This window comes from Chiloscyllium plagiosum, unplaced genomic scaffold (genome assembly GCF_037043375.1).
Source record: "Chiloscyllium plagiosum isolate Xiang-an unplaced genomic scaffold, Cpla_swu_hap1 HiC_scaffold_7, whole genome shotgun sequence".
Taxonomy (NCBI): Eukaryota; Metazoa; Chordata; class Chondrichthyes; order Orectolobiformes; family Hemiscylliidae; genus Chiloscyllium; species Chiloscyllium plagiosum.
In genome coordinates this window covers 79,490,136-79,505,294 of record NW_028270145.1, presented here as the reverse complement: position 1 = coordinate 79,505,294, position 15,159 = coordinate 79,490,136, and the positions used below count along the sequence as shown (strand labels likewise).

General features: G+C 39.7%; 1 protein-coding gene across 2 annotated transcripts in view; it reads left to right on the top strand.

Annotated features, from left to right (window-relative positions):
- The window catches only part of map3k19 (mitogen-activated protein kinase kinase kinase 19), a 72,110-nt gene that overhangs the window by 32,893 nt on the left and 24,058 nt on the right, over nt 1–15,159 (top strand). For both annotated transcript variants that reach the window (XM_043694039.2, XM_087989198.1), the window contains exons 6-7: nt 5,290–5,419; nt 9,472–9,556. In XM_043694039.2, coding sequence (XP_043549974.2) covers nt 5,290–5,419; nt 9,472–9,556 — 215 coding nt within the window. The remainder of the gene's footprint in view (nt 1–5,289; nt 5,420–9,471; nt 9,557–15,159) is intronic.

Sequence of the window (15,159 nt, the reverse complement as noted above, 5' to 3'; positions counted from 1 at the left end):
GGTATTTACAATTCACCTTATCAGTCATGAACTGATTGAATGTGGGGGCATGCTTGAAGATTGGAATTGCATACTGCTGATCCTATTTCTGATGTTCCTCAAGTTTGCGTTGAGCTTCACTGGAATAGTGCAGCAGTCTGAGGAAGGAAATACCACTATGAAAGCAAGATGCAAAATTAAAACTGCAAGCTTGCAAACATACTTGCAGACTGATTCCAAAATTTCTACACCCAGTCAGTGTTTGATCTTCCTGATTGAGCTTGACCAACCATATCATTTTCCTCTGAGCTAGGTCTGACTTCAACCAGTGGAAAGCCTTCCCCTCCCCTGATTTCCACTGATTCCTGTTTTGCTGGGGTCCTTGATGCCACATTCAGTCAAAAGTTGCCTTGATGTGAAGGACAATCACCCTCTTAAATTTGTCTTCTTTAATCATATTTAGATCAAGGCCATAATGAAATCAGGAGCTGAATGAACCAAGCAGAACTCAAACTAAAGTCAGTATGCATGTTATTACTGAGTTAGTACTATTTGATATCACTCAAGATTAGAGTGGTGCTGGAAAAGCACAGCAGATCAGGCAACATCCTGGAATGGTCAGGAATGATGAAGAGCTTTTGCCTGATTTTCCTGCTCCTTGCATGCTGCCTGACCTGCTGTGACAGCAGGTCAGGCAGCATGCAAGGAGCAGGAAAATCAGGCAAAAGCTCTTCATCATTCCTGACCATTCCAGGATGTTGCCTGATCTGCTGTGCTTTTCCAGCACCACTCTAATCTTGACTCTCATCTCCAGCATCTGCAGTACCCATTTCTGCCTATTTGATATCACTGTTGATGACACCTTCTGTAGGGGTGACCCGTACCTGTTTATACCAAAATGGGCCATGTCTGCTTACACAAAATGGTTGACAAACAAGACGGTGCAGCCTGTCCCAGCACTAAAACACAAAATGGCAGAGAAGTGATAAATAGGATGAACAAATTTGATAAGAGCATGCCTACAAAACAGGCAAGTGACTGATCTCAGCCACATTAATGAAAGGATAATTGTCCCAGTAAATAAATAGACACAAGGTGTGAAATAGAGGCCATTGACTTCCAAACATCTGAGCGAACAACAGCTAAAGTTATCTTAGAGTAATTAGCTTTTAGGACTAATATTATAACAGAAATCAATATTACAAGTGCTATAGCATGTAGTTAATACTAACTGTCTCTTGTATTTTTACACATATTAGAACAGTGGGAAATATAAAGCAACAGATGAATTTGATAAAGGCAGCACGTTAGAATACAATGAACATACAGCAGTACAGTACAGGCCCTTCGGCCCTCGATGTTGTGCCGGCTTTTTTCTACTCTAAAATCAGACTAACTGACCTTTGCTATATTAATGGACAGTGATAGGAGCAGATGGTATGAGAAAGTATTTAATTGGAGGAGGGGGAATTACAAAGCTATTAAGGCAAGCACTGTGGTGCCTAAATTGAGGACAGATGTTCTCAGAGAAGTGCATGACAGAAATGTGGAGGTTGTTTAGGAATCACTTGCTGATAGTGCTGGACAAGTTTGTCCGACTGAGGCAAAGGAGGGATGGCAGGTTGAAAGTATCTTGGGTGACAAAGGACATGAAATGTCTAGTCAAGAGGAAGAAGGAAGCTTACTTAAGGTTGAGGAGGCAAGGATCAGACAGGCCTGTAGAGGATTACAAGGCAGCCAGGAAGGAACCGACCAATGGACTTAGAAGAGCTAAACGGGGGCATAAAAAAGCTTTACCAGGTCAGACTAAGGAAAACCCTAAGGCATTCTACACTTATGGGAAGAATAAGAGGAGGGCCAGAGTGAGGATAGGGCTGATCTGGGGTAGTGGGGGGAACTTGTGCCTGGAGTCAGAGGTGGTAGAGAAGGTCCTGAATGAATATTTTCATTCAGTAATCACTACTGAGAGGGACCTTGACATTTCTGTGGACAGCATGAAACAGACTGATATTCTAGAACATGTTGATGTTAGGAAGGAGGATGTGCTGAACATATTGAAAAATGTAAGGATAGATAACTCACCTGGCCAGACGAGATATACTCTAGGTTTCAAAGGAAGTGAGGGAAAACATTGCTGTGCATTTGGCAATGATCTTTGCATCCTTACTGTCCACTAGATTTGTGCCAGATGATTGGAGAGTGACAAATGTTATTCCCTTGTTCACAAAAGGAAATAAGGATAATCCTGGGAATTACAGGCCAGTCAGTTTTATGTGTGTACTGGTAAATTATTGGAGAGGATTCTGAGACACAGGATTTATGATTACTTGGAAGCCATAGTTTGATTAGAGATAGTCAGCATGGCTTTGCCTCACAAACCTTACTGAATTCTTTGAGGATGTGATAAAACACATTGATGAAGTTAGTGCAGTGGATGTGGTGTCCATGGATTTTAGCAATGATAAGGTTCCCCATGGTGGGCTCATTCAGAGAGTAAGGAGATATGGGAAATCTGGCTGTCTGAATACAGAATTGGCTGGTCTGTAGAAGACAGAGGGTGGTGGTAGATGGCAAATATTCAGCCTAAAGCTTGGTGACCAGTGGTATTCCACAGGGATCGGTTCTGGAACCTCTGCTCTTTGAGATTTCTATGAATGACTTGTATGAGGACATGGAAGGGTGGATTAGTAAGTTTGCGGATGATGCAAAGTTTGGTTGAGTTGTGGATAGTGTGGAGGGCTGTTTTAGGACATTGACAGGATGCAGAACTGGGCTGATAAGTGGCAGATGGAGTTCAACCTGGAAAAGTGTGAAGTGATTCATTTTGGAAGGTCAAATTTGAATGCAGCAAGCAGGATTAAAGGCAGGATTCTTGACAATGTGGAGGAACAGAGGGATCTTGAGGTCCATGTCCATAGATTCCTCAAAGTCGCTACCCAAAAAGGGTTGCCAAGGAGCTGTATGGTGTGTTGGTTTTCATTAGCAGGGGGATTGAATTTAAGACCCACAAGTTTGTGCTGCAGCTTCAAAGAATAGTGTGTCAGTTCTTGTCACTTCAGTATAGGAAAAATGTGGAAGCTTTAGAGGTTGCAGAAGAGATTTACCAAGATGCTGCCTGGACTTGAAGGCATGTCTTATGAAGAAAGATTGAGAGAGCTAGGGCTTTTTTCATTGGAGCGAAGGATGAGAGGTGACTTGATAGAGGTGTACAAGATGATGACAGGCACAGATAAATTGGATAGCCAGAGATTTTTTCTATGGCGAAAATGTCTATCACGAAGGGGGCATGATTTTAAGGTGATTGGAAGAAGGTTTAGGGGAGATGTCAGAGGTATATTCTTTACACAGAGAGTGGTGGGTGCGTGGAATGCACTGCCAGCAGTGGTAATAGAGACAGATACATTAGGGACAATTAAGCGACTTTTGGATAGGCATATGGAAGATAATACAAAGGGTATGTAGGTTAGTTTGATCTTACAGTAGGATAAAAGTTCAGCACATTGATTTTTATCTTTATCAACTTAATATTGAACCTTATTATTTTACAGTCAATATTTCCCAAATACTCTCCCACTTTGACGTTCTCCATTTGGCTTCCCCCATTTCCATCCCTACCAGGGAAGGGGTGTGCTGGATTTGGTCGCAGGGAATGTTCTGTTCCAAAAAATTCTCCTGCACACATTGCAGGAATTTCTCCCCTTCCGTGCCCCACACTCTTCCTTTTTCCCAGCCTACCCTAGGATAATTTAAAGCACCAACTGTCATAACCCTACCTGCCTTGCAGATTTCTATAATCTGCTTACAAATGCTGACTTCTACATCCTCCCCACTATTTGGAGATCTTTAATAAATACCCAACAAGGTCACTGCTCCCTTTCTGTTTCTCACCTGTAACCATATAGCGTCTAACTCAGGAATGATCTCTCATTCAAGGACCATGACACTATCTTTGACCAAGACTGCTACACCTCCTCTCCTTTAACCTACCCTTTTTCCACTAAAAGCCTTATAACCTAGAGTATTAACTGTTCTAGCTTAAGCCAAATTTCTGTCAGTCTACCAGAGCAAATTTCAGTTTCCAGTTCCCCAATTTTGTTTTTACATTCAGTGCGTTTATATACATACAATTTAATCCTGCCCTTATCTCTTTTTGCCCATTGGAAGGTGATTATTTCTTTGTTCACTGTCAACACTGAAGCTTTACCTTACTTCCTTTCCCCCGGCGGTTAGTGGTGTCGATAGTAGTCATGATTTGGAGATGCCGGTGTTGGACTGGGGTGTACAAAGTTAAAAATCACACAACCTGATATCACCTGATGAAGGAGCGCCGCTCCGAAAGCTAGTGTGTTTCCAATTAAACCTGTTGGACTATAACCTGGTGTTGTGTGATTTTTAACTTCCTTTTCCCCATTCACCATCTCCTCTCTTTTGCCCTCTCTGATACTTACAAATCTAGGCCCATTTGTATTTTGAAGTAGACAATAGGAAGCAATTTGAACTAAAAGTATTTATTCCAGACTCTCTGCATATAATTGTCATATGCATTAATGTGATGACATAATATAAACAAACCTTTTGGAACAAAATAACAAAGTAAATACCCCCAGCATTTATTCATGTTTAAGAGCACGATAAACAATTTGTGCTTCTGAAAGCTCTTGAATCAGATTGCTTTTTTTTAAAACCGAAATTAACATTTTTGTAAAGTAAACTGATAATGTGCCTACTGATTGCCCAAATAGAGAGATACCAGCAATCACAGTAGCAGAAATAAGGTAGTTTTGACTATATTGGTTAAAACTCTTCACACCTTTGTGACATTGTTAAAACAACATTCTTTCAATGATCAGAATTCAAATGTATTCATTTCTGCACAACAAAGCACTTCGAGCTGATGTTTTTACACACGTGTTTACAGGATTACAATTAAAATTTATGTTGTCTTATTCCACTAACTTGATCCTACTTTATAGAACGATATTTTCAGAATTTAGTGTTTTGAGTTTATCTATTATTATTATAAGTACTGTAATGTAGAGATATAGACAAGCAGGGGTTAGTTGATTGTCTTTCCCAGCAGGCATTAACTTAAATTGGACTTTGCACTTGTGCAGTTTGATGCATCATTATAGCTTTATTTATATCACCTTTGCATTAGCTGTTGGAAAAATGCCTGCATTGAAATCAATAGACACAGCTTAATCACACATCAAACTTTTCATTAATTTTCAGGAGTTATAGAATTTAGCCCTCTCAGTACCAGTTGCACTGGAAAATTTGCAATGTTCATATGATTTTTCTGGCCTCCAGATGTCAACTGTGAATTCAGAAAACACAAATTGTTTCATGAGAAGAAATGAGGGTTTAGCTTCTGAAAACGACAACATTTTGGTCAAACGATCTGATGGAACAAATACAGAATTTCAAAGACCAACACAAGGTATTATTACATTAAACTGTGGATTTTAATTATTTTGACAGAAGATGGAGGGTATAGTTTCTTTATAAAAAGCCTTCATTCAATTATTTCTTTCACACACTTATAATAGGTTCTTTGTCTAAGGCTACTGTAACTTTAATAGTTATGTATGAATGAATAGTACACTCATATTTCCTTCTTTAGAATAGGTCATTATTGTTCTCTTTTTAGCGATGCAAAGTAACATCTGGGCATGTTCACGTTGAACATACAAGCAATTCTATGTGATCTGATATATCTACAAATTATACAGACGAGTTACATGCTACTTATGCTGCAGAGAGCCTGACTGCACAATAAAGACAAAGGTAGCTAAATATGCAAGCTTTGCAAAAGCTGCAAACAGTGCTCAGTACTGCAGATAAATACTGTGGTGGAGAATAAGGGGAATATTCGTTCAATCTCAATATGTAAACCTCATTCAGGTGCTACTGACCAATACAGGTACATCTTGCTATAGTTTAAGATGTTTAACCACAATTTATTTAAGGCTGTCATTGTCATGTTATATTTGAATCATTTAAAGGCTCTTTTGTTAGGACTGTTCTGATAAATTTTGGTAATAAAAAATGTTGATGCACCTTTTAATACAAAATCAAATGCAAGTGGTGAAGTGATGTGCCAGAATGCAATTTGTGCATTTTAAACAAATGTTTGTCAATATCTCTTTCACCAAGATAGTTCTCTCTTTAAACAGTGTCAAGAAAGCATGCTATCTGTAAACATGTATCAAACAACATTTCCATGGCTTTGTATGGATATACCTTAATAGAAGCAATGCGATGAAATGCAGAACAAACAGAGCACTCTGCCCTCGAAGAAAGATATTGTCACATGTATGACAGAAAAGATACTTTCCTTTGCTGTGAGGGTCCTGCCAATCACTGGAGATGTGGAATGAATAATAAGAATGACAGAAAATATGGAACGTTTCAGTTCTTATAGAATACATTTTAAAAAATTTTCCTCTTCCTTCTGTTAGATCTCCATTTTCTATATTGTCATACTGCTTTTTATTACTGAGAAGGTGAAGTATTCTGGGCCAGAGCATTTTTTCTTGAGCATAAATATTGCTCCTTCACTAGCCAAGAGAAGTATTCTTGTATGAGAAAATTATTTTTCAATTAAAATTTTAAGTGCTCTTTTATCTTAAAGCTCTCTACTTCTTCCCTCAAAGGAGATCCCAACAGTCAGTGATGCTTCCTACTTTCATCTGGAATTAGAAATATTAACTAATTTTACTGCAAATTTCTGTCCTTCTCTCAACTTTATCTGGTCCTTGACTTCTTTATTTCCATTTCTGGGAAACAGACCATCTACTAAAATCAATTGCAATTCACCATCGCCCACAGCTATCTTGACTATATTTCCTCACACTCTTCTTGTAAGGATTTAATTGTTTTCTCCCAGTTTTTCTGTCACTGTTGCATCTGTTTTGATGATGACAACTTCTGTAGCGCCTAACATGTGTTCCTTTTCCTCAAATGAAGATTCCCCTCCACTCTGATTGACATGGTTCTCGGATTCTGCCCACTCCTTCCCCTCTCTCCCAGAACAAACAACATTCCGCTTTGTCCTCACATTCCAACCCACTTGTCTCTTCAATTTCATCTTCCACCATCTCCTGCAGGATTCTACCACCAAACACATCTTCCCCCTCCCCTTCCCTGTCAACATTCCACAGTGACCTTTCCCTTCATGATACCCTGGTCCACCCCTCCATCACTCTTAACACCTCTTCAGCTTCAATGACACCTTCCCATGCAATCATGGAAGGTCTAACAATTATCTATTCACTTCCTCTTTCTTCATTGTCCAAGGTCCCAAACACATTTTCCATGCGAACCAGTGATTTACTTATAATTCTTGCAATATTCTCTATTTAATTCGTCGCTCACAGTACGGTCTCCTTACATTAACAAGACCAATCAGAGACATGATGTCTGCTCAGTGGAACACCTCTACCTACAGGAAACTAGATATCAGTGTAGGAGTTATGATGAGTAAGTTTGCAATGACATGAAAATTGATGATGTGGATAAATAGTGAGGAAGAAAGCTTTAGATTGTACAATGTTAAAGATGGGCTGGTCAGATGGGCTGAATAGTGGCAAGTGGAATGTAATCTTGAAAAGGATAAGCTGATACATTTTGGGAGGACTAACAAGCCAAGGGAGTACATGGTAAATGATAGGACTGTAAGAAGTACAAAGAATCAGAGGGACTTTGGTGTGCATGTCCCTATGTCTTTGAAGGCAAGACAACAGGTAGAAAAGGTGTTAAGGCAGCATATTGGATACAAGCTTTTATTAGTCAAGGCATTAAGTACAAGAACTATGGGTTATTATGGAGCTGGAAATGTGTTGCTGGAAAAGCGCAGCAGGTCAGGCAGCATCCAGGGAACAGGAGAATCGACGTTTCGGGCATAAGCCCTTCTTCAGGAATGGAATTATTATGGAGCTGTCTATGATATTAATTAGACCACAGTTGGAGTACAATGTGTAGTTCTGGTAGCCACACATCTTGTAGATAGAGCAGAGGTATTCCACTCAGTGGTCATCCACACTGTGATTGCAAAAGAGGGATCATAGAAAAATATTCAACAGGATGTTGCCTGAACTGCGGTGATTCAGCTCTGAACAGAGACTAGAGAAAATGGGGTTGTTTTCCTGAGAACAGTGAACATTGAAGGGGGACCTGATTGATATAATGTTCTGAGGGGCACAGACAGTGTAGAGGGAAGAAACCTTTTGCCTCAATAGAAAGGTCAAGACTGGGGGCAATTTTCAGGTAAGGAGCAGGGGGACTTATTGCCTGAAAGGGTGGTAGAAGCAGGAGCCATTAAGACATTTGAGAACTATTTAGATGAGCATACAAAAGCTACAGGTCAAGTTCTTGGAAATGGGCTTAGAATAGATAGATGTTGACTGAACAGCATGGATACAATGGCTGAAGAGCCTTTTTCTGTGCTGTAAAAAAATGCTCTGACTCTAAGAAGTACCCTGACCATCTGCTTATTTGCCATTTCAGTGCACCATCTTGCTGTCACACTAACATTTCTGTCCTTGGGCTGCTGCAGAGTTCCAGTGAAACCCAAAAGCAACCTGGAGGAACACCACCTCATTTTCTGCTTAGGTATCCTACAACATTGAGTTCAACAACTTCAATCCATGAACTCTGTCCTCCATTTTGATTACTGTCCCTCACCCTCCTTGTGTCTTGTTTGCATAGGTTTACTCTCAGTACAGCTGTCCTCTACATTAACCTTGATCATTAATATCAAATCTTCATCTACATTTCTTCTATTTTACCATCAGCATTCTCTGTCTTTTGCTCTGAGCACCTTTTACATCTATTCCTCTTGATCTTCCTCTCCTCCTTTTTCTACAGCATTAAAACCCATCATTTTTTCAGACCTTTTCAGTTCAAAGTTTGTGAGAAGATTTGTAGCTCGGGTGCTCGTTGCTGTGGTTCTGAAGTTCCAAAGATGTGAATTTGTACTGGAAACACTAACTCCTTTTCTCTCTCCACAAACACTTGCAGATTGCTGAGTTTCTCCAGCATTTTTTGTTTTTAATTCAGATATCTAGTGTTCTCATTACTTTGCATTCTCTTTTAGGACAGACAGAACTTCAGTTTAACTTCTCATCCAAAAGATAACACTTGTGAGAGCACTTCTTAGAGCTATAGTGGAGTGTTGGCCAAAAAACTTTGGTGCTTGCTTAGGACGTGAACCTACAACTTTCGGATGTATAGGCTACCAAAACATTGAGGCAAATTCGAATGCAAGAGGCCGTAGATTATCAAAAGGCATATTAAAATATAATCTATGTTCGTGCCATAGGTTTGATACTGTGAGGAAATCAAGTCCATTAGTTATTCAAACCTTAATACTCACAATGGGGCAATAATGGAATTCACTTAAGAATTACATTTCATGACATGTTATGGAAATTATGTTCTAATTTAAATGAATTTATTCTGTTCATTAATCTTTAAAAATATCTTGACTAGGTCCACCAATTCTTCTTGCTTTCAATACTGCAAAAAATGCATTACAAGAGATGATTTGTCTTTACAATGATTTAGAAACAAATAGGTAAGTGTAATTTTATCAATGTTCTGCTGTAGAATTTAATACTTGAACCTTTAAAGTGTAACTTGCAACTTCAAATAAAAATATCATCCATCTGAACTGATCAAAGCATAATGGAAATAGTTGCAATTGAACTAAAAGATTTATAATGATGTTTAGCAGTAAGTTATCTAAACTTCAATAATGCTTGGTAGTTTCAGTAGTTAATACTTAGATTTAAAATTGACAAATTTGAAAATTAGTTTCATGCTAACGTATATTTCCTCTTATTGCAAATCAAATCTACCTTTGCTGACATTGTTACACAGTTCCAAAGAAATAGGAACTGAAGCACAAATAGATAAACATGAAGTGTTCATAGCCATAATTTTTATCCAATAAGTAAGGAAGCTTTATAATAAGCCAGACTGTAGGGAATCACATTCCTTGCCAGTACGGGTGGCCTGACCACTCAATCTATCTGCAATCCAAAAAATGGCAAACCTATATGCAGGCACCAACTACATTTGCATCAGTTGGTGCAAATGTAGTTAGGAAACAAAAAAGGTTTTCTGTTTCTTGAATAAGAAGGGATTTTGTAAGTCAGATATCAGGAACCAATACATTATTTAACTACTGGTCTATTGATAACTTTGGAATGAAAATTGAATGTTACTTTAAAGGGTGAAAGATCTGTTCTGCTACAGGTAATGGCCTAATGATATTATTGCCAGATTATTAATCCAGAGACCTCAGTAATGATCTGGGGACTCTGGTTTTAATCCTGTCATGGCAGATGGTGAACTATGGATTCAATTAAAAATCTGGAATTAAGAATCTAAAGGTGGCTATGAAATTGATGTCAGTTGTCAGAAAAATCCATCTAGTTCACTAATGCCCTTCAAGGAAGAAAATCTACCATCCTTACCTGTTTGGACTACTTGCGGTTCCAGACTCTCAGCAATGTGGTTGAATGTTAACAGCCATCTGGGCAATTAGGAATGGCAATAAATGCTGGCCCAGCCAGCGACATCTAACAACCTGTGAATGGATAAAAAAATTACCAAGTCAACAAGTAAAATAATCAACTCTAATTTGTATAATTTGTATAACAGGTAGTCAGCAAAACAATAATGGACTAATTTAGTGAGGGAGCCATACTCAAAAGGGACCAAGGAACAGAGATGGGATCTACAACATTGTAGTTCCAATTCTCTGAGCTACAAGCTTTAAGAATACAGTTATTGAGTTAGCTTATCACAATTTTGTTTGCTAAAATTCCAAGTATTTGAGGGTGAATGTGCAAATGCATTAGTTAAAATAGCAGACAAATGCCATATTTTATCAGTATAAAATTTGCTTATTTTATCTCAAAATCAATGTGAAATAAATTGAAGGAGTTTGCTGTTAGAAGCTCGTCTGCATTCATTACTGTGGCATGAATACTCATCAACACTGCTGAACATGTGCATAACAAAAATGTCAAGGACAGTATACAATCAAAAACAAATGCATACAAAATGACAAATATTAATGATAAACCAGAGGAATGGGTATTTTTTGTAACCAGCAGTGGATGACCAAAAGCCAAATAAACAGATGGAAAATTGATGAAAAAAGAAAATTGGCAAGAAATATAAAAAACAATCAAAGAACTTTCACAAGTTTATTAAAAGAAAAAGTAAAGTGAGTATGTGATGCTCGGACAATGTGATTGAGGAACTGATAATGAAGAACAGGAAAAATGGCAAATAATTTAAATCAATGTTTTGCATCAGTATTCATGGTGGAGAACACTGTAAAAATCCAAAAGATATGAGATAAACAAGTTACTATTCGGACAATAGATCTTGTATCAGTTTCCATCACTAGGTATTAAGTAGTTGACAAACTAAAGCCAGATAAGTCACCAGGATCTGATGGCCCACATCCAATGACGTTAAAGCAATCACTGCAGAAATGGTGGAGCTATTGTTCAAAATAGGAGACATTGTGCCACATCAGAGAGGGGTAAGTCACCTGGAAGCTTTTCCCTAGGAGGCACCCTTAGAATAGGTAATTCAAACTTGATCTGTGATAAGAAAATAACAACATAGGAACTAGGAGCAGGAGTAGGCCACCTGGACCTGCAGGCCTGCTCTGCCATTCAATAAGATCATGGCTAATCTTTTTGTGGCCTCAACTCCACCTACCTGCCCCCTCATCATAGCCCTTAACTCCTTTACTATTCAAAAAATGATCTATCTTAGCTTTAAAAACATTTACTGAGGAAGCCTCAACTACTTCACTGGGCATGGAACTCCATAGATTCACAACTGTCTGGGTGAAGAAGTTCCTTCTCAATTCAGTCCTAAATTTGCTCCCTCTAATTTTGAGGCTATGCCATCTTGTCCTAGTTTCACTCGCTAGTGGAAACATCCTCTCTATTTCTATCTTATCTATTCCCTTCATAGTTGTATGTTTCTAGAAGGTCCTCATTCTTCTAAATTCCAATGAATATAACCTCAGTCTACTCAGTCTATCCTCATTAGGCAACCCCCTCAACTCTAGGATCAATGTAATGAACCTCCTCTGTACCCCCCTCTAGTGCCAGTACATCCTTTTTCAAGTAAGGAGACCAAAACTGCACACAGTACTCCAGGTGTGGCCTCACCAGCACCCTGTACAGCTGCAACATAACCTCCCTGCTTTTAAACATTTCATTTGCCTTCTTAATTGCATATTGTACCTGCAGACCAACCTTCTGTGATTCATGCACAAGGTCACCCAGGTCTCTCTGCAGAGCAGCATGCTGCAATTTTTTACCATTCAAGTAATAATTCTTTTTACTGGTATTCCTACCAAAATGGATGACTTCATGTTTATTAATATTCTTTTATTGGTCAGAGTATTGAGTACAGGAGTTGGGAGGTTATGTTGCAGCTGTACAGGATATTGGTCAGGCCACTGTTGGAATATTGCGTGCAATTCTGATCTCCTTTCTATCGGAAAGATGTTGTGAAACTTGAAAGGGTTCAGAAAAGATTTACAAGGATGTTGCCAGGGTTGGAGGATTTGAGCTATAGGGAGAGGCTGAACAGGCTGGGACTGTTTTCCCTGGAGCGTTGGAGGCTGAGGGATGACCCTATAGAGGTTTACAAAATTATGAGGGGCATGGATAGGATAAATAACAAAGTCTTTTCCCTGGGATCAAGAAGTCTAGAACTAGAGGACTTAGGTTTAGGTGAGAGGGGAAAGATATAGATTAGATTCCCTACAGTGTGGAAACAGGCTCCTCGGCCCAACAAGTCCACACCGACCCTCCGAAGAGTAACCCACACAGACCCATTTTGTCTCTGACTAACGCACATAACACTATGGGCAATTTAGAATGGCCAATTCACCTGACCTGCACATCTTTGGATTGTGTGAGGAAACCGGAGCACCCGGAGGAAACCCACACAGACACTGGGAGAACGTGCAAACTCCACACAGACAGTCGCCCAAGGCTGGAATCGAACCTGGGTCCCTGGTGCTGTGAGGCAGCAGTGCTAACCACTGAGCCACCGTGCAGAAATCTAAGAGACCTAAGGGGCAACCTTTTCACACAGAGGGTGGTGCGTGTATGGAATGAGTTGCCAGAGGAAGTGGTGGAGGCTGGTACAATTGCAACATTTAAAAGGCATTTGGATGGGTATATGAATAGGAAGGGTTTGGAGGGAAATGGGCTGGGTGCTGGCAGGTGGGACTAGATTGGGTTGGGATATCTGGTCGGCATGGACAGGTTGGACCGAATGGTCTGTTTCCATGCTGTACATCTCTATGACTCTATGACTCTACTCCTTCTGCCAGACCTTTCCCCACTCACTTAAACTATGTCCTTTTGCAAAATTTCACAGCCCTCTGCACACTTTGCTTTACCACTCATCTTAGTGTTATCCGCAAACATTGACACACGACATGTGGCCCCCAACTCCAAATCATCTATGTAAATTGTGAATAAATGCAGTCCCAGCGCTGATCCCTGAGGCACACCACTAATCATCAGTTGCCAACCAGAAATGCACTCATTTATCCCTACACTTTGCTTCCTGTTAATTAACTAATCCTCCATCCATTGCCAATACGTTGCCCGTAATGCCTTGCATCTTAATCTAATGCAGCAACCTTTTCTGCGCCACTTTGTCAAATGCCTTCTGGAAATCTGGATACACCACATCTACTGGGTCCCCGTTGTCCATTGTACTCAATATCTTCACAGAATTCCAGTAAATTAGTTAAGCATGACTTGCCTTTCATGAATCCATGCCGTGTCCGCCCAACGGGACAATTTCTATCTCGATGTCTTACTATTTCTTCCTTGATAATAGACTCAAGCATTTTCCCCCTAAAGAAGTTAAGCTAGCCGGTCTATCATTCCTGATCTTTAATCTACCTCCTCAAGGGCAGGAGGGATATGTATACCTGAAGAGCTACTATCCCTGAAATTGTCCAATAGTTCTTGTGAGATCTGTGGATGAAAGTGGGAGGGCAGGGAGGCTGAACATTGTGGTATTGGGAGCAATTCAAGTGGAGGAAAGAAATAGGAATGGAGTAGTGGCAGAGACAGTATAATTAGGAGATAGACATTGTTCTCTGCAGCTCTGAGCATGAATCCCAAAGACTATGCAGCCTGCCAGCTGCCAGCAATTGAGAGAAACTTAAAGTGGCAAGGAGGGATCTACTTGTTGCCAGCCATATTGTTACTAACAACATTGCGAGGACTGGAAAGGATGTTTTGCTGAAAGATTTAGAATGATATAAAGCTGAACAAAAAGGCAAAATATCCAAAGTATTAATCTCAGGATTACTATCTGAGCTACAGGCAAACTGGTTCAGGGCAAATAAAGTGAAGGAGTTAAATGTCTGGCCTAAAGATTGCTGCATGATGAATGGGTTTCAGTTCACAGGGCACAGGCACCAGTATAGGATAGAAGTGAGCTGTTCTGGTCAGATGGGCTTCACTTGAACCACACAATCTGCAATCTCATGGCTCAGCATATTCCCCAGCCTACTATTACCATCAAGTCAGGAGAATCAACTGTGGTTCATTGAAGAATGCAGGAGAGTGTACCAGCAGCATCACCAGGTGTACCTAAAAGTGAAGTGTCAACCTGATGAAACTGAGAACAGGACTACTTATGTACCAAACAGCATAAGCAGCAAGTGATAGAAAATGGCTAAGCAATTCCACAACAAGTGAATCAGACCACAGTCCTGTTACATCAAGTAAACACCTTACTGAGGGAGGTGGGTCCATGAATGTCTCTGTCATCAGTATTGGGGGAGCCCAGTATGTCTGTTCAAAGGATAAGACTGATGCATTTACAACAATTTTCAGCCAGACATGTCAGTGGATGATCCATCTTGATCTCATTATAGTCTAACTAGAAACAATAGAAATCTGGGGGCACATTCTCCCCTAGTTGCAGCACAAAAGAAGATGTTGATGATTACAGGTTTGTCATCTCAACTCCAGGACATCACTGCAAGAGTTCCTCAGAATAGTGTCCTAGTCCCAATCATCTTCAGCACTTCATCTATCAGAAAGTCAGAAGTCAGATAATAGTACAATGTTCAGCATCATTCATCATTCATCACTCCTTAAA